The sequence below is a fragment of the Acipenser ruthenus genome, chromosome 22, assembly GCF_902713425.1.
Source record: "Acipenser ruthenus chromosome 22, fAciRut3.2 maternal haplotype, whole genome shotgun sequence".
Taxonomy (NCBI): Eukaryota; Metazoa; Chordata; class Actinopteri; order Acipenseriformes; family Acipenseridae; genus Acipenser; species Acipenser ruthenus.
The window spans coordinates 21,770,558-21,790,849 of NC_081210.1; the positions used below are offsets into that span (position 1 = coordinate 21,770,558).

The 20,292-nt window shown below is 37.3% G+C and overlaps 1 protein-coding gene across 6 annotated transcripts in view; it reads left to right on the forward strand.

Annotated features, from left to right (window-relative positions):
- LOC117973805 (protocadherin alpha-C2-like) overlaps window positions 1–20,292 on the forward strand; it is an 87,191-nt gene that overhangs the window by 21,603 nt on the left and 45,296 nt on the right. Inside the window, exon 1 of one of the 6 annotated variants that reach the window (XM_058996133.1) lies at window positions 346–2,870. The exons of 2 other annotated variants lie outside the window; for them this stretch is intronic. In XM_058996133.1, coding sequence (XP_058852116.1) covers window positions 504–2,870 — 2,367 coding nt within the window. In that variant the 5' untranslated portion in view covers window positions 346–503. Of the gene's footprint in view, window positions 1–345; window positions 2,871–4,566; window positions 6,694–11,688; window positions 14,284–15,945; window positions 18,670–20,292 lie in introns of those variants that run through there. 3 more of the 6 variants (XM_058996134.1, XM_058996127.1, XM_058996132.1) reach the window with 3 other exon arrangements.

Below are 20,292 nucleotides of genomic sequence, written 5' to 3' on the forward strand. Positions count from 1 at the left end.
GGCAGTAAACATACATTATGCACGGTAGATTTGCAGTCCGTTATTTTAAATGTTTTCTCTTTTTAATCTGGGTAAAGAACATCGCATTATTATTATTATTATTATTATTATTATTATTATTATTATTATTATTATTATTATTATTATTATTATTAGGGAAAATGTAAGCTTGAAGAAACATGACTTTAGGATATGAATGTCTGTAAGACATGTAACACAATTGTACATTGATACTCATGGTGTCGCTGCTGTCCAACAATATAGTTCTGAAATGTGAAAATATCCCGTTTCCACGTCACATCACAGTCATGCGTACACGGCAGCTGTACAGGGTGTACTGTTTTCTCATCTTCAGACACAGAGCTCAGCAATAGCACTATAAGGGATTTTAATTCAAACATATTTGATACTTAACTACTTGGATAACGACGATATAATACAGGAATATTCAGACGATTCACACCAGCAATTCCTAGTCAGCGGGGTATTGTTTTTTGTTGGTCATGTCTAAGAGAAGCTGGGGTTTTGGATCTCCTGTTCTCCATTTCATTGTTCTATCATGGGTTTGGAACAGGGCTTCTGCGCAACTACGCTATTCAATTCATGAAGAATCGGATCATGGCACTTTTGTTGGGAATATAGCTCAAGATCTGGGCATCGATATAAAGGAACTGGAGAATCGCCGTTTTCGTATCGTTTCAGGATCAAAGCAGCAGTATTTACAGGTAAATCAAAAGAATGGCGTTTTGTTTGTTGATCAAAATATAGACAGAGAGCAAATGTGCGATCAACACTCTGACTGTTTAATAAGTCTCAAAATTGTTCTTGAAAATCCTCTCGAAATTCACTATGTTGACGTGGAAATTGTTGATATAAATGATCACGCTCCTGCATTCTCTGACAACGAGACCCATTTGGAAATTGCAGAGTCTTCTCAGATAGGAGCACGCTTCCCTTTAGAGAGTGCGCAAGATCCAGATGTTGGTTCCAATTCTCTTCGTTCATATCGGCTAAATAAAAATGATCACTTTGAGCTGGCTGAATATAGCAAAATCCCGGTATTAGTTCTGCAGAAACCTTTAGACAGAGAGCAGACTGGAATGCACTATTTGATTCTAACAGCACTGGATGGTGGAAATCCACAGAGATCTGGTATACTCCAGATAACTGTAACTGTTCTTGATATTAATGACAATACGCCGGTTTTTGATAATCAGGTATATTCTGTAGATTTGCAAGAAAACGCACCAAGGGATACCGTTGTTCTAAAATTAAATGCATCGGATTTGGACGAAGGTCTCAATGGTGAAATAGTGTATGCATTTGGAAAAAGCAACAAAGATACAGTGTCTGAACTATTCAGCATAGATACAAACACCGGGGAAATCAAAGTGAAAGGGTCAATAGATTATGAAGCAAATATTGCGTTTGAGATTGATGTCCAGGCTACTGATAGGGGCCACGCGCCTATGGCAGGGCACTGCAGTGTAGTTATACACATTATAGATGTTAACGACAATACACCAGAAATAGAGATGACCTCACTGACAAATCACATTTCCGAGGACGCACCACTTGGAACTGCTATAGCTCTGATTAGCGTTACTGACCTCGATTCTGGAGTTAATGGTAAGATTGTCTGCAAATTATCTGAAGATGTTCCATTTGAGTTAAAGCCATCCTATAAGGACAATTTGTATTCGTTAATTACAAAAGCACTCTTAGACCGCGAGGTTACTTCTCAGTACAACATTACAGTAACAGCACAGGACCTGGGTAAACCTCCTCTTTCATCCTTTAAAACATTCTCAGTGACGGTTTCTGATGTAAACGATAACAAACCACAGTTTCCTCAAAATCCATATACGTTTTATGTTCTTGAAAACAACGTCCCTGGCGATTCCATTTTATCTATAAAAGCGTTTGATCTGGACCAGAATGAAAATGGACGAATATCATATTTAATCCCAGATACCCTAATTGAAAACAGGCCAGTTTCATCTTTTGTATCCATTAATTCTGAGAATGGGGATATCTATGCCACGAACAGTTTTGACTTTGAAGAGCTGAAGCAATTCCAATTCTACGTTTTAGCAAGCGACTCTGGTGTGCCATCACTCAGCAGCAATGTTACCGTAAACGTTTTTGTTCTTGATAAAAATGACAATGCTCCAGTAATCTTGTCTCCGTTGCCAAAGAGCGGATCTAGTGTTTCCTCCGAGGCTGTTTCTCGAAATGTGAATGCAGGATATTTGGTTACAAAAATCAGAGCATATGATGCTGACTTAGGATATAACGCTTGGTTATCGTTTTCACTACAAGACTCTACTGACCCGGCATTATTCCGAGTAAGACAATATACAGGAGAAATCAGAACACTTCGCCGTTGTACTGAAAGTGATGACGTCCTTCAAAAGCTTACCATACTTGTAAAGGATAGTGGGAACATTTCTCTGTCTACAACAATGACTCTACACATCACGATTGTCGAAGATACAGAGGGTGATATATTTTCTGAGCTCAAGGGAGCGCCCAGTAAGTCAGAAGAAAACGATATCACCTTTTACCTAATAATAACACTAGCATCAGTTTCATCATTATTTGTTATCAGTATAATCACCCTGGTTGCTGTTCAGTGTTGTAAACGCAGAGGTAATTTTGTTAGCAAATACCCTTACAATCCTAACTACGCGGAGGTCAGCGGAAACGGTTCGCTTTACCGTAGCTACCAGTACAGAATGTGTTCAAATGCTGTCCAAAAAGATTTGGTGTTCGTCAAACATGAAGCAAACGCTGGCGCCTCCTTGGACATTGGAAGTAACGGAAACACGCTGATTATCTCTGATATTGGAATGAAACCGTCCAGAGAAGTAAGTCCTACTCTCTATATCCAGTATAATACATGCATTGCACTGTAGTGTTTGTGTTTTGGCATTTTAAAAGTTTTTTTTTTTCTAATAAAACAATTACAGTGATCAACGTTTTATTTTGATGTATACGATGTCATCCAGTCACAGAACTGCAGTTAAACAATTAAAGCTGGTTTCACATACCCCGATTAGTTCTAATCTTGGACTATTTAATACTATTTTAGGTACAGTAGTCAAAGATTATTACAAATCAGGGTTTGTGAAACTTGTCGTTATGATGTCCACATACCATTTCATATTGTAAATTGTATTTATTTGTATTTATTTATTTACATATCAGCTTGAAGAGACAGGGAATAGAAAATACTAGAGCACATACACGTTTTGTTTTAATTTTCGTCAAACAGTATTTAGACTTTAAATTTCTGTATTTTAAAGAGTAGGCTACTATATATAGTACTTTATTTTGATGCGCTTCATAACCTGTGTGACACGACGTCCTCTTGTGGATTTCAAGGGAAACTGCAGACAGATAACTAGAATATTTTCAGGATCTAACCCCGGGTTGCACCTTGCACTGTATAATCCACTCTATAATCTAAAGGGTATACATTGTTCTGACGCGTGTGGACTCTTCTATCAACGGGACAGTATGCAGATTGAAATATATAAAGACATATATTAATATTACATGGTAAACTGGTTATGTTAATAAAATATAACAATTAATACTATTTTGATTCAAATTGGTGTTATGGGCACAGTTGTTTTCTTGCCATGGTGTGTTTTATTTTTTTTACAATTAATGTAAGACTTAATCCAAAACGGTTCCTTCACCACACTATACAAAACGAAAAGACTCCTGTCCAACTTCATGCCCAATATAAAAAAGGAGTAAATACATAATAGTGTTGTAATGCCAGTGTAGAACGAGCATACATACATTCTGTATTACTATTTTGACAATAAGAAAATAAAAGGGTGGCTATTATACAGGTAAAATCAATATGAATTCCTTTCTAATTCATGCAAACTCAGTGATGTTAAAAGACAACGCACAGATTATTAGACATCGATGATAATCAACATGCTGCAATAATTGAATTAATCGGTATTACTGAATTGTATATGTTTACAGAGCCATTATATAATTGAAATGCAATTTTGCACAGAGACGCGCGGTGTCACTGCTGCCTAGCAATACTATTTTAATTCTTACAGAGATGAGAAGCCCTTCCCCTTGTAGGGCCGATTTAAACACAAGACACAGCAGTAAAATTGGTCTCTGTTCTTGTTGCAGTATGAAAGGGAACCAGTCAGTTCGGGTGTAGACCACTGTGATATTCAATTATTTGATATTTTCAATCAAATGTGCTAATCGGTGGATACGTACTGATTTACCTGTGTTGTATAAAACGGCCAGGACTCTGATCAGCTTTTAATGGATTTATTCGCCATGAGGAACAGAGGTTATGGAAGAAAATGGGCCCATAAATGGATCCTTTTGCATTTTGCTTTCCTATTTTGCTTCTGGAAAAGGGCTGCTGCGCAAATACGCTATTCTATACCGGAAGAATTAAACAACGGTGCTTTTGTTGGAAATATAGCCAAGGATCTGGGGCTTGACATCAGCAAACTATCGGATCGCAGATTTCGTATTGTTTCTGGATCAAAACAGCAGCTATTGCAGGTAAATCAAAAGACTGGCGTTTTGTTTGTTAATCAGAATATAGACAGGGAGAAACTGTGTGATAGAAATAGTAACTGTTTCATTAATATTAAAACGATTATAGAGAATCCTCTAGAAATGCATTATATTGAAATAGAAATTTTAGATGTAAATGATCATTCTCCGGGTTTCCCAGACAAAGATAATCATTTGGAAATCGCTGAGCTTACTCTGCCAGGAACGCGCTTCCCGTTAGAGGGTGCGCATGACCCAGACGTCGGTATCAATTCACTTAGCTTTTATCAATTGAGCCAAAACGAGCATTTTGAACTGGATGTAAAGGCTCATGGCGATGATAATAAAATTCCTGTTTTGGTATTACAAAAACCTTTAGATAGAGAACGTAACCCTGAGCACAATTTGCTCTTGACCGCCTTTGATGGGGGAACCCCTCCCAGATTGGGTACCCTCAACATTACTATAATTGTTCTTGACATTAATGATAATGCACCTGTGTTTGACCAAGAGGTTTATTCAGTAACACTACAGGAAAATGTCGCGATAGGCACGTTTTTAATAAAAGTAAATGCCACAGATTTAGATGACGGACTTAATGGAGTCGTTGAGTACTCTTTTGGTAAAACGCTTAGAAGTAAAGCGTCGGAACTCTTTGTGTTGGACAGTAACACAGGAGAAATCAAGGTGAAAGGACTGATAGATTTCGAAGAAAAGGAGTCTTATGAGATTGATGTACAAGCTACCGATAAGGGTCAGTCTCCATTGACTGTGCACTGTACTGTTGTTGTACAGGTACAAGATGTAAACGACAATACACCGGAGATAGAGGTAACCTCTTTGTCAAATCTTATTTCAGAGGACGCAAATCCTGGGTCAGTGATTGCTCTGATTAGCATTACAGACCGTGATGCTGGCTTAAATGGACAATTCTCCTGTAAAGTAAACGAGAATATCCCCTTTGAGTTAAAGCCATCTTTTCGGGAGAATTTGTTTTCATTAGTAACGAAGGAGCAGTTAGATCGCGAGTTTGCTTCTCAGTACAATATTACCATAACAGCAACAGACTTTGGCCGCCCTTCTTTGTCATCCTATCAAACTGTCACAGTCACTGTGTCTGATATTAATGATAACAGCCCGAGCTTTACTCAAGATCCATATACATTTTACGTGCTTGAAAACAACGCACCCGGAGCTTCCATTTTTTCAGTAAGTGCGTTCGATCTGGATCAAAATGAAAATGCGCGTGTATTGTATAACGTCATGGCAAGTGAAGTTCTGGGTAAACCTCTGTCATCTCTTCTTAGTATTAATTCAGACAATGGAAATGTCTATGCGATAAGAAGTTTTGATTTTGAAGAAGTTAAAAACTTTAAATTCCAAGTGTTGGCTAAAGACTCTGGGGTGCCATCTCTCAGCTGCAACGTCACTGTGAATGTTTTTATTCTTGATCAGAATGACAATGCGCCGGTGATTTTGTCTCCATTAAGTAAAGACGGTTCTGCTGAAGCCGTGGAGACAATTCCACGAAATGTGAAAACAGGATATTTAGTAACAAAAGTCAGAGCTCACGACGCTGATATTGGATACAATGCCTGGTTGTCGTTTTCACTGCAACAAGCTACCGATCCTACTCTCTTTGGTTTAGAGCGCAATACAGGAACAATCAGGACACTTCGACCATTAACTGAAACTGACGCCACTGAACACAAACTGATCATAGTGGTGAAAGATAGTGGAAACTATTCCCTTTCTACCACAGCAACAATACGCATAACAACTGTCGAGAATACTGAAGCATTTGCATTTTCAGACTTCAAAAGCAATACCAAACAGCAAGAAGGAAATAACTTAACTTTTTATTTGATAATAACTTTGGGTTCAATTTCATCACTGTTTGTGGTGAGCATAATCACCCTGATTGCTATTCAGTGTCACAGACCAAGGGATTATATAAGTACCAGGTATTCCCATGATACAAACTACGCCGAGGTTAGTGGGGATGGATCTCTGTGCCATAGCTACCAGTACAGAGCTGCAGAGAAACACTTTATGTTTGTTGGTCCTGCAATGAATATAGGATCGGCATCAGGCGTTGGAAGCCACAGGAATACTCTGGTTATCGCAGACACTGGAGAGGTAAGTGGTCCTTATATTCTGGTAATGTGCATTTTAGTCTCAGAAAGCAAAATAGGTATTTTGAAACAAGTGCAATGGAAAAGTCACATTTTCTGAGGAAAATATGTTCATTGCTTGAGACAAAATCGAGTTGCAACTAATTTATTTCATGCTTGTTTTCACGTTTACAAATGTTTTATATTTCTCAGAAAATGTGCTTTTGCACTTCTTTTTGATAATAGGGGCCCTGTTGTATTATTACTATTGAGCATGTTGTGAAGTAGGTTTTCACTTCAGTATCTTTAAACATATCTGTTATAGAAAACCTTTAATGCATTTAATGTGAAAAAGTTCAGGTTTTGGAAGTGTCAACACAAAACACATACCTTTTAAGAGGGTAGATACCCTTTTTAAGACCTTCAGAACGTGTTTTAAAAGGGGATCATGGGAAGAGGCTGTGTTCTGGTCCATATTCACAAATCATTTTCCTCTATATACCGAGTCACGATGAAACCTTTACATTTTGGCTGCCTTCTCCACCACAGAAGCATTTTGAAACTTTGTGTGTAAAATAGTCAGTTTGGGGTATGCTTTCACAATGGCAAGTGTTTTTGTATTTCCTTTTCTTTCTGTTCTTTTTGTACTTTAGTATGCTCAAATGCTAATGATTGTGTAACATTTTATAATATGTATAACCTCATTAAAGTTTATTATTTTCCAAAACAAAACCCTGGAACTCTTACTGCTCTTTGTGGGGCAGTGTCATGAAAGACGATTTATGTTTTCTGATATAAAAAAGAAACTTGCATATGTTGCAATTTCCTTATTCTATACCATTAAAGGCAATCGCTTTCGTGTGGTCAGAAGTTATTCTCTGCACACGTGTAGTACCAACGTTACTGGTGACGTATTTATTCTTGATCAAACTGACAACTCATAATAATGGATCTATGTTTGTTGTAAGAAAAGGCCTCCAAATCAAAGGACATGGGTTATCTGCTAACAAACATTAGAACATAAGATGCTGACCTTAGTTATAACGCTTGGGTTTTGTTTAAAGCTACTAGGCAACAGACTTCAACTTGCTTGCTATTGGACTTTAAACATGTGAAGTTAGAACACAAAGACGTTTTAGAGATACTGATGCTGCTATTCATAAACTGGTAATCTTGGCATGAGATGGAGGTCCCCCCACTTTCAACTACAATGAGAATGAATATAGAAGTGGTTGACACTACAGAGGACTATGCCCAGTTGCTGACTTACAGTTTCAGAGAACGATCCACAAAAACTGATAGCCCTTCTCAAGTATTCAACATAATAATCCAAATTGCAACGCAGTTTTACAGAACTAAATGTCAAATATCCAACCAGACTCCATTCATATTTTAATTATGGAGATACTAGCGGGTTTGAATACCTCTACCGCATATACAGTTTCCACGTGTATTTATCTCAGGAAACCACGGGCAGTGACCCCATGGCTGTTAAGCAACCAAATGGAGACGTTGGTTTCAGTGGTGGTGAGACCAGGAACTCAACTGACCAGACTATTGTTGTTGGTGAAAATTGAATGAAGTTTTCTATTGTGATAAGTGATGTCATACATGTATGTAATACAATGTCAATATAATTGCATTACCTAGCATGATAAACCCCTTAATAATTGTAGAATATACTGTATTAATCACCCTTTTTATTGGACCTTGTAATACACACAATATGGAAACAATTAATTCCTTAAATGATATAATCCTCTTAGCAACTGGTTACAACAAGGTACAGTCAATATAGCTTCTTTCACAGTAGACCTTTGGCAGAGTGGATGTTATCCTTCATGTTGTAGAGTAGAAGGGAGCAATTCTTGAGCTTGCCACTCCCTCGCTGAGGATATAGAGTGCGACCGAGTTGAGGCCGTCAGCAGGTAAGCTCTGGCTGGATCCCTGATGTTGGCCATTCGCTTGGTGTTCCAGAGCTTCAGTACCATGGACAGTGTCCAGTACTGAACAGGTTTGTGCTCAGCCCACAGGCTTTGTGGTCCTGAAGGAAAGCACAGACCCATTTCATTATCTCAGTGATTATTGTATTCAGAGAATGTATTTGTTTCTGTGGAAACAGGTGTGGATGTCTGCTTGTTTAGTTCAGTAATTTAGTACAAAGCCATGTGAAATATGCACCTGTCTGTGTATGTTTACATATTATTATTATTATTATTATTATTATTATTATTATTATTATTATTATTATTATTATTATTATTATTATTATTATTTATTTCTTAGCAGACGCCCTTACCCAGGGCGACTTACAATTGTTACAAGATATCACATTATACATTATTTCACATTATACAGATATCACATTATTTTACATACAATTACCCATTTATACAGTTGGGTTTTTACTGGAGCAATCTAGGTAAAGTACCTTGCTCAAGGGTACAACAGCAGTGTCCCCCACTGGGGATTGAACCCACAACCCTCCGGTCAAGAGTCCAGAGCCCTAACCACTACTCCACACTCCTGCCCATATTAGTGATTTAGAGTCAGTTATCTGAATAGCTGAATAGTTTAGAGTCTGTCAGTTCTTTAAAGCAGTAAGGTTAAGGTAAGGCTATGTGTGTGTGTGTGTGTGTGTATATATATATATATATATATATATATATATATATATTATATATATATATATATATATATATATATATATATATATATATATATATATATATATATATATATATATATATATATATATATATATATATACAGTTCCTACACTGCCTTTTGTTGCCTTATAGCCTGGAATTAAAATACATTAAAATAGTTTCTTTTTTTATTTATCTACACATCCTACCCCACAACTTCCAAGTGAAAAAAAAAAATTCAAGAAATTTGTAAATTCATTAAAAATAAAAAGTAAAATAGTTTGGTTGGATAAGTGTCCACCCCCCTTGTATAGCAATCCTAAATTAGCTCGGATGTAACCAATCACCTTCAAAATCACACATCATGTTAAGTGGCCTCCACCTGTGTTAAATTGTAGTGATTCACATGATTTCAGTGAATCACTACACTACACTAGATTAGACCGTCCCTCCAAACTGGATGACCGAGCAAGAAAGAGACTGATCAGTGAGCCTACCAAGAGGCCAATGGCAACTTTGCAAGAGCTACAGGCTTTTATGGCCAAGATTGGTCAAAGTGTGCATGTGACAGCAATATCCCCAACACTCCACAAATCTGCCCTGTATGGTAGGGTGGCAAGAAGGAAGCCATTACTCAAGAAAGCCCACCTTGAATCCTGTTTGAAGTATGCATAAAAAAACACTCAGGAGATTCTGTAGCCATGTGGCAAAACGTTTTGTGGTCTGATGAAAGTAAAATTGAAATTTTTGGCCTAAATGCAAAGCGTTATGTTTGCTGCAAACCCAACACAGCACATCACCCAAAGAATGCCTATCCTATTGTGAAGCATAGTGGTGACAGCATCATGTTATGGGGGTGTTTCTCATTGACAAGGACTGGGGCACTTGTCAGGATAGAAGGGAAAATGAATGGAGCAAAGTACAGAGAAGTCCTTGAGGAAAACCTGCTGCCCTCTGCAAGAACGCTGAAACTGGGATGGCAGTTCACCTTTCAGCATGACAACGACCCAAAGCACAGTACCAAAGTTACACTGGAGTGGCTAAGGAACAAAAAGGAAAATGTCCTTGAGTGGCCCAGTCAGAGCCCCGACCTAAATCCAATTGAAAATTTGTGGCGTGACTTGAAGATTGCTGCCCATCAAAAGCTCCCGAAGGAACTTGACAGAGCTTGAATAGTTTTGTAAAGAAGAATGGTCAAATATTGCCAAATCTAGGTGTGCAAAGTTGGCAGAGATCTATCCCAACAGACTCACAGCTGTAATTGATGCCAAAGGTGCTTCCACCAAGTATTAACTCAGGGGTTTGGAGACTTATCCAATTATGGTCTTTCAGTTTTGTATTTTTTATATATAATTTTTTTTCTCAATACATTTTTTCCCCTTAGATATATATATATATATATATATATATATATATATATATATATATATATATATATATATATATATATATATATATATATATAAGGGGAAACAAATTTATTGAGAAAAAAATATATTTGTTATTTAGCAGACACCTTTATCCAAGGTAACTTACAGAGACTAGGGTGTGTGAATTATGCATCAGCTGCAGAGTCACTTACAACTATGTCTCACGCGAAAGACGGCGCACAAGGAGGTTAAGTGACTTGTTTAAGGTCACACAATGAGTAAGTGGCTGAGGTGGGATTTTAACCGGGGACCTCTTGGTTACAAGCCCGTTCGTTTAAACACTGGACCACACAGCCTCCTAACAGTGTGGAATATGGTGTGTAGATAAGTGGAGAAAAATCCTCATTTAAATGCATGAAAGGCACAACAAAATGTCAGAAAAGTTCAAGGGGGTGTAGACTTTCTATAGGCACTGTATGTATGTATGTATGTATGTATGTATGTATGTATGTATGTATGTATGTATGTATGTATGTATGTATTTGTTCGATTAAGATACAAAGCTAAACATCAAGCTCCACCAGGCATGGAAATATAAACTAATTGACACAATCATAATGAATGGCAAATGGCACATTGAGATGAATAACACAATTGTAACAATAACAAACTGATTAATTGCAGGAAGGAACAGATTATTATTATTATTATTATTATTATTATTATTATTATTATTATTATTATTAGTAGTAGTAGTAGTAGTAGTAGTAGTAGTAGTAGTAGTAGTAGTAGTAGTAGCAGTAGTAGTAGTAGTCGTAGTAGTATTGCCAACACTGCTTACTGTTTTAGTTCAGTACAACTCAGTACACACTGGCAGTTATAAAATAATACTCACAGCGTCGCTGTTGTCCAACAGAATCTCGTGCAAACTAACATTAAGCTTCTGGACCGCCCCCAGTGCTGAAGCTATACAATCAGACTGACAAAGCAAGAGAATGACAGTCAGTTTCAGCGCACGTACATAGGAAAGGATTAATACCTCTCCCCTGTTTTTTTCAAGGGTCGTTAAATTATTTTTGGATAAATATTCTCCAGTGCTACAGCAAATCGACAGCAGTTTCTCTCCACATTTGGGTTGTGTTTGTTTTTTTGACCTACAAGATGCACGCAGACCGTCTGGATTTTCACAGGACTCCAAAATGGAAATGCGTTTGCTTTATTTTTCTATCCTGCTTTTGGGAAGCAACAACGGGGCAGATTAGGTACAAAATTCAAGAGGAATTGGAAGTGGGGACCTTTGTTGGAAACATTGTTGAGGATTTGGGATTGGATGTTAATGCCCTGTCTGCTCGCAAGTTTCGAATGTCGACCGGAGCTAAGAAAAAATATACAGAGGTAAATCTAAAGAATGGGATTGTATTCATTAATGATAGAATAGACAGAGAGGAGATTTGTGGACAGACGTTAATATGTTTTCTTAACCTGGAAATAGTTTTAGAAAACCCTCTTGAGATGCATTATGCTGAGATAGAAATATTAGATGTCAATGATAATTCGCCTATTTTCCCAGAGCCTAAACTGTCTCTTGAAATTGCAGAACATGTATTGCCAGGAGCGAGGTTTTCTCTGGAAAGTGCACATGATCCAGACACTGGAAAAAACTCCCTTGCTTCGTACAAGCTCAGTCCAAGTGAATATTTTCAACTGCATGTTGAAACACGAAATGAACACAAGAAAGTACCATTTCTAGTTTTAAGAAAGCAACTGGACAGGGAGCTTCAGTCAGTTCACAATTTAGTTTTGACTGCAGTTGATGGTGGCTCACCAGAAAGGTCAGGGACGGTGGATATATTGATAACAGTTCTGGACTCTAATGACAATCCACCCGTCTTTGCCAAACAAATATATGCTGTTGGTATATTGGAAAACGCAAGCATAGGCACACCGGTAATTAAACTTAACGCCAGTGATGCAGATGAGGGTAGCAATGGGAAAATTAGATATTTTTTTAGTGACAAGACAATGGAGAATGTTCGTGAAGCATTTAGTATAGATTCTAATTCTGGGGAGATACATGTTAAAGGGTTGCTAGATTTTGAAGAAAAAAGTGATTATGATATAGAATTTGTGGCTGAGGACGAGGGGCAACCCTCAATGGTAGCTCAATGTAGTGTAATTGTTAAAATAATAGACGTTAACGATAACGCACCGTTGGTTACAGTCAGCTCCCTTTCTAATCCGTTAAAGGAAGATACTCCTATAGACACAGTAGTAGCTCTAATTAGTGTGACTGATGCTGACTCAGGAGACAACGCTAAAGTTAAGTGTTCATTGTCTCCAAACGTGCCATTTAAATTGAAGCCGTCATTTAAAACAAACTTTTATTCTTTGGTCATTGATGGTTTTCTAGACAGAGAAACAACACCAGAGTATAATGTTACAATCACTGCTACAGATTTTGGTTCTCCACCTCTTTATGGCATTAAAACAGTTAGAATTACGATTTCTGATGTAAATGACAATCCGCCCCGTTTTGAGCAGTCATCTTATAGCGTATATATTCAAGAAAATAATGCACCAGGCGCTTCTATTTTCCAAATTACTGCGCTGGATCCAGATAGCATGGAGAACGGAAAGGTTTCTTACTCGGTTTTTGAAAAACAGATTGAGGATCGACCGGTGTCTGCTATTTTGTCCATTAACCCTGACAATGGAAGCATTTGCGCGCTGAATAGTTTTGACTGCGAGAAGTTAAAAAGCTTTCATTTTGAAGTTCAAGCTAAAGATAACGGACTCAATCCGCTTACTTCGAATGTTACCGTCCACGTGTATATTCTTGACCAGAATGACAATGCGCCGGTCATACTGTCTCCTTTAGCGAATAGCGGGTCTCTGGTGGCTGTAGAGAAAGTTCCAAGATCTGTGAACACAGGTTTTCTGGTCACCAAGATCAGAGCAAATGATGCTGACATTGGTTACAATGCATGGGTCTCATTCAAACTAAGTGACATTACAGACCCGAGCCTGTTTGCTGTGGGGCTTTACACAGGGGAAATTAGAACACGAAGACTTTTTGCAGACACGGATGTTGACCTTCATAAACTCACAATTACAGTTAAGGACGGCGGCAGTCCTTCACTCTCAGCAACCGTAAACATGGACATCGAAGTTGTGGAAAACACAGAAGAAAACGTTCCTTTGTTTTCAACTTCTTTCAAAGACCAGTTCAAAAGTCCAGATGACGCTTCCCAACTAACTCTGTATTTAATCATAACGCTGGGGTCGATTTCCTTCCTATTTTTAGTTAGTGTTATCGCACTTGTAACTACTTACTGTTACAAAGCCAGATGCCACAAGTCTAACCAGACGTTTGCTCCATATCTCAACTATGGCGATGGCAGCGCAGGCGGATCACTCTTTCGCACTTACCGCTACCAAATGCATTTGTCTCAGGAATGCTCCAAACACGACTCGATGACTGGCATGCAACAGATTCATGGGGATACTTTGAGAAGCAACGGAAACATGCACACACAATCGGGATTCAACGATCAGACAATAATTGTTGACGAAAACGGAAAGAAATTCTATGCTGTGGTGAGTCACTAAATATATTTAACAATGTCATTATTTGATATTCGTACGCAACATATTGTCTTTATTGCGGTAGTATCCAGCTGTAACATATAGTAAATGTCATTGTTTCCAGTGTCATTCAGTACATCAGCCGCATTGTAGTTATTTCTGGTGATGTTATGTTGGTAAACCACACGAGGTAATTGTAGAAAAATATTTAAATTCAAAAGTCCCGCCATACAGTATACCCAATACTTTAAGACGCATTGTCGTCACACTCTGATGTTCAGATGAGGACCTCTAAGTTCTTATGTAGCTCACAGTTTGAACAGAGGGCCACCTAGAGACGTACCAGCATAAACTGTGTCACTGTAGTCAGAATTAGCTAATACAAATTGTAATAAAATAAATAAATACATAAATAAATGTAGTAAAACCATATGTATGTATGTATGTATGTAAGTGTGTGTGTATATGTATGTATGTATGTATGTATGTATGTGTGCATGTATGTATGTATGTAAGAATTCTGAGGTATAGAAATATTAGAAGAATTTAAGGTTTCCCAAACTGTTCTGTTTTCATTTTCTCTTCCCAATGTCCCATTTTAAAACACGCCGTAGACTCATTTGTACAACAACTGTTTTTACATACAGCAGGGATTTTCTTTTGATGTATTCCCAATCTGCCTGCTGTGCGTTTTTTTTTATATTAATGAACGACATATGATCGTAATCATTTTGAGGAAATATATATATATATATATATATATATATATATATATATATATATATATATATATATATATATATATATATATATATATATATATATATATATATATATATATATATTCGACTGATACACTGTAATATACATTTAAATTCATTAACAATACATGGTTATTTCTCTTTCATTCACTTTCTCATACGTGGAGTGGTAGCTTGGTGTTTTTAGTTTAGGCATGATATTGATTTAACTAAAAAAGCAAAGCCTGTTGCTGGTATCACAAATTGTGTTATATTTAACACAATTATTGTCTTCTTTAAATACAAACATTAGCAGTGTATATATACACGATATGGTAAATTACGTTGCATTACTTATCTCCATTTCAATTTCTTATCTGGTGTAATCATTTTTGAGCCTCATGGTGTCATTGATGTCTAACAGAAAATCATACAAACCTAGTTTGTAAGACCACCCCCCAGTGATGACACAACTTACAGCCAGACAAAGCAGCAGGGCCAGTCAGTTTCTCTGCAACAAAGTCAGAGAAACACAGTGCAAACATATCCGAAGCTACTTGTGGACAAATATCTTGGAAATACTAATATTTCGTATATGTTTTATTTGAGTTATTTTTCATGACCATATTAGGATCATGCTTTAATAATATGTTAGTAATACCAAAATAATTGAATGTTTTGTCAATTATATATATATATATATATATATATATATATATATATATATATATATATATATATATATATATATATATAATTTTTTTTCCTGAAAATAAAATACATTCTGGTCTTGCTTGTAGCATTTTTATAATTCAGCCGCTGTGTGTCGCTGTAGACCTTCTAGTTAAAGCAGAACAAAGGCTTGCTGTTGCTCCTCCTCTAGTCGGAATGAAACCCGATGTATCCCAGTAGAAATCTTTACTTCAGTCTGCAAGCCGAGCAAGCTCTACATGGTATATTATATGCGAGAGGTATGTGCTGAGCATTTGAATACAGCATTTCGTATACAAGAAGACATGTCGAAATAATTAAATATATCTAAGGCGTTTATCAGATCTGTCGGGATTTTACATTGGACCTGCATGCTGTGTAAGATTCATCTATTGTCCTTGGATTGCGATCTCCAGTTTCATTTTTTTCATGAAGAATGGAATAATGGCACAGATGTAGGAATGGTGTCATATGTAGCTATTTTTTAATCGCAATGGTAATTCTGGAATGAGTGGTTGCTGACACTGCAGTGCATTGGATTACATACATACATGGTACTTCTGCAGCTATGATTTTTTCAAACCGAAGACATCCTGTGGGAGTTTGTTTTCTCTTTGTGTTGCTGTCTTGCCTTTGGAATCTTGTTTTGGGGCAACTTATTTACTCTATTGCGGAGGAATCAGAAGAGGGGAGCTTTGTTGGAAACATAGCTAAGGATCTGAATCTCAGTGTCCAAGAACTGGCAGCTCGCAGGTTTCGGATTGTCTCAGTATCCCACAAACAGTATTTTGAGGTAAATTTAAATAACGGAATTCTGTTTGTTAATGAAAGAATAAACAGAGAGGAACTTTGTCCTAACGCTCTCACTTGCTCTGTAAATTTAGAAGCTATTCTGAACAATCCATTAAAATTATACCGTGTGGAAATTAATATCTTAGATGTCAATGACAATTCACCGGTGTTCCCTGTCGGTTCAGTGTATTTAAATATTGTTGAGCTCACTGTTCCAGGGGCTCGGTTTCCTTTGGAGAGTGCTTATGACGCAGATGTGGGCACGAATTCGCTAAATAAATATGAACTCAGTTCTAACAATTATTTTATTTTAGATGTACAAACAAACGATGACCAGAGTATATCTGTCGAGTTAGTGCTGCAGAAAGCTTTAGACCGAGAGACGCAGCCTTTGGTTGAACTTGTGCTGACAGCTGTCGATGGTGGAAACCCACCGAAATCTGGAACCGCAATTATTTTTGTCAAAGTGCTAGATGCCAATGACAACGCTCCCGTTTTCAGTAGCTCGGTGTATAAAGTGAGGGTGTTTGAAAATGTGTCACATGGGACTGCAATAATACAACTAAATGCAACAGACCCGGATGAAGGCTTAAATGGGGAAATTATTTATTCTTTTGGTAACCGTGTCCTTAAAACCATTGCAGATATGTTCGACATAGATCCTAGCACTGGTGAAATTCGTGTTAAGGGTGACCTAGATTTTGAAGGAACGAATGTTTTTGAAATTCGTGTACAAGCTCAAGACAAAGGTCATGTGACAATGGCCGGTCATTGTAAAGTGTTGGTTGAGGTTATGGATCTTAATGACAACCCTCCTGAAATAACAGTGACATCTCTGCTAAGCCCCGTCCAGGAGGACGCTAAAATTGGCACTGTGATCGCGCTAATCAGTGTTTCAGACAAAGATGGTGGCAAAAATGGAAACGTAAATTGCCAAATTATTGAGACATACCCTTTTAAATTACTTAAATCATTCCAGAATTATTATTCTTTAATCCTAGAGGGAGTTCTGGACCGTGAACGTGTATCTGAGTACAATGTGACGATTACAGCGACAGATGAAGGGTCGCCACCACTTTCCCTCACTCAAATTATCACTTTTCAAGTTTCAGATGTCAACGACAACGCACCATTTTTCCCACAGTCTGTTGTGACGGTCTATCAAAAGGAAAATGCTCCAACTGGATCTATTCTGCTTACTGTAAATGCATCAGATCCCGATTTAGACAGAAACGCTATAGTAACATACTCTCTATTAGAAAGTGCGATCCATGGCGTACCCGTTACTACGTTTATTAACGTGGACTCTGTCAGTGGTAATGTCTATAGCATGCAATCTTTTAATTATGAAGAACTAAAAGTATTCCAGTTCCACGTGCAAGCTGATGATTCTGGGGACCCTCAGCTCACAAGCAACGTCACTGTGAACGTATTCATTCTTGATGAGAACGACAACAGTCCGGTCATTCTTACGCCACATTTCAATGTCGGTCTCACTGAGCGCATTCCACACTCTGCCGATGTTGGATATTTTGTGGCCAAGGTACGGGCGTTCGATCCCGATTCTGGATACAATGCGTGGCTTTCTTACCACATTGTGGAACCAAAAGGAACCGATCTATTCAGCATTAGTCTAAACACTGGTGAAATTAGAACAAAACGACACCTCGAGGATAATGACTCCAATCAACAAGATGTGGTCATTTTAGTTCAGGACCATGGAGAGCCACCGTTATCAGCCACTGTGACCTTGACCATATTGGTTATCGACAGCACTCAAGAAGAACATTCAAAATTGAGGGAAATACCCAAAAAGGAGGATAATTTCACCAATTTAAATCTGTATTTAGTTATTTCCATTGCCTCTATATCAATTATATTTGTATTGGCTCTTCTTGTTTTCATCGTCATTAAATGTCATCGGACTGATGACAATAATTTCAATAGGTATAGCACACCTATGATTACATCAAACCCCGATGGAAGCTGGGCCTACTCTAAAACCCAGCACTACGACGTGTGTTTAACTTCGGAGACATCTAAGAGTGACTTTTTGGTTTTTAACGCTCCATTTCCACGTACAAATGGAGAACTTATTATGGATAACAGAACAGACTCGTGTAACAGGACTCTTTCGACTCGAAAAGACATCGAGGTAAGCAGATTTTATTAAGTTACAAATGTATATACACAATTAGGAGTCAAGGGTGCTGAACTCAGCTGTTTGGTTGTAATGCTATAGCCTTAGTAACGTGGATCGCAGATTCGCTTAGATTCAACACAAAGATGAACTGCCAGTTTCAGGCTCTGCGAATACTGTATATGCAAATATATGCGACTGCAAACGTGTAGGTGGTGACTGTATAATTTAGTTTTGTAAATACATGGCAAATTACTTATTTATTTATTTATTTATTTATTTATTTATTTATTTACTTATTTATTTTCAGAGGGGTGAAAAGGTGGGTGCTTTTTTTTTAACAATCTGGAAGTAATGAGTTATATATTACCTATACGTATGCACTCCAGTTATAATGCACTCAAAGGGACAGTGGAAATCAGTACTTTATAAACGAAGTACGTAGTAAACACAATTCAAAATGCTGTATGTAACTTAGACCATAAGTACCTTAAATATAAACAATACAAGAAAGCTTAACTGCCAAAGAACATGAGTTTATTATTTATACAAAACACGCCCCTGTGGGACGTACAATGTAATTAGTAGTACCATTTTACGAATTTATGTTTTTGCTAAATGTAATCAAAATTGTGTACGTTATACGTTTTAAACTGTACAATGGCTGTGCCAACAAAAACATAGAATAAAAGTAAACAGCAACTGTTTTTCCTGCCTGACGTCACAAATGCCGTAGTGACTGTCATTTACTGCCCCGGATGTACCTTATTTGCGTAAAATATCTACCTGTGGATCAGGAAAACTGTACCTAATAAAACACTACTGTATGTATTAAACTGTACGTATTAAACGCAAAACATCTGCCTGTGGAACAGGAAAGATGTACATATTAACAGTCCGTTTTAAGCAGAGTAATTCCCCATTAAATCCCATGGTGTTTGGCAGATACATGCCTCCTTAATACGCTGTAAACGGAACTCTGTTCTAACAGGATCTGTTAGTGGCGTGCACCTGTATAACAGAGTGATCAGTAGTATGTAACATATCTAGAGCCTGTTAGCAGTAATTGGTAATACTGGTGGTGTATTGGTCGGGTTCATCATTGTTTAATCAAGGGAACTATGTATTTAATATCTTAGTTATTCCTTTGATTTCTTCTTCAGTATATTTTTGTGGAGCGATAACATATACTAAATTCACTTGAGCAATATCAGCAGAATGCTATACAGTATGTTCTGTTTCCATAATTTCCCAGGATTATATATTATAAGAGGTTTTGTGCTACATGATAGATTACATTCCTGCAGAATATGCAGACCTTTGTTGTTAACAGCTGAAAATATTTTATATATAAATATGTGAGGTCATATTTTATATATCTGTCATTAAAGCACCAGCTTGCTCTGGTATTTTGTCTTTTAAATTTGGTGCATGTTTCCTATATGTCACAAGGTGTCGCTGCTCACCAACAAGGTGAAAAAATAAAACAGTCTCTTAGGGCCCCTCCTCTGTTCTGACTGAATACGCAACGCAACTGAGCTTCTGCTGACATAAAGCACAGAGTGATTGTGTAGGACAGAAGAATCTGAACAGTAACCACGATTTCATTTAACATTATTCTTTATTACTGGATACCTT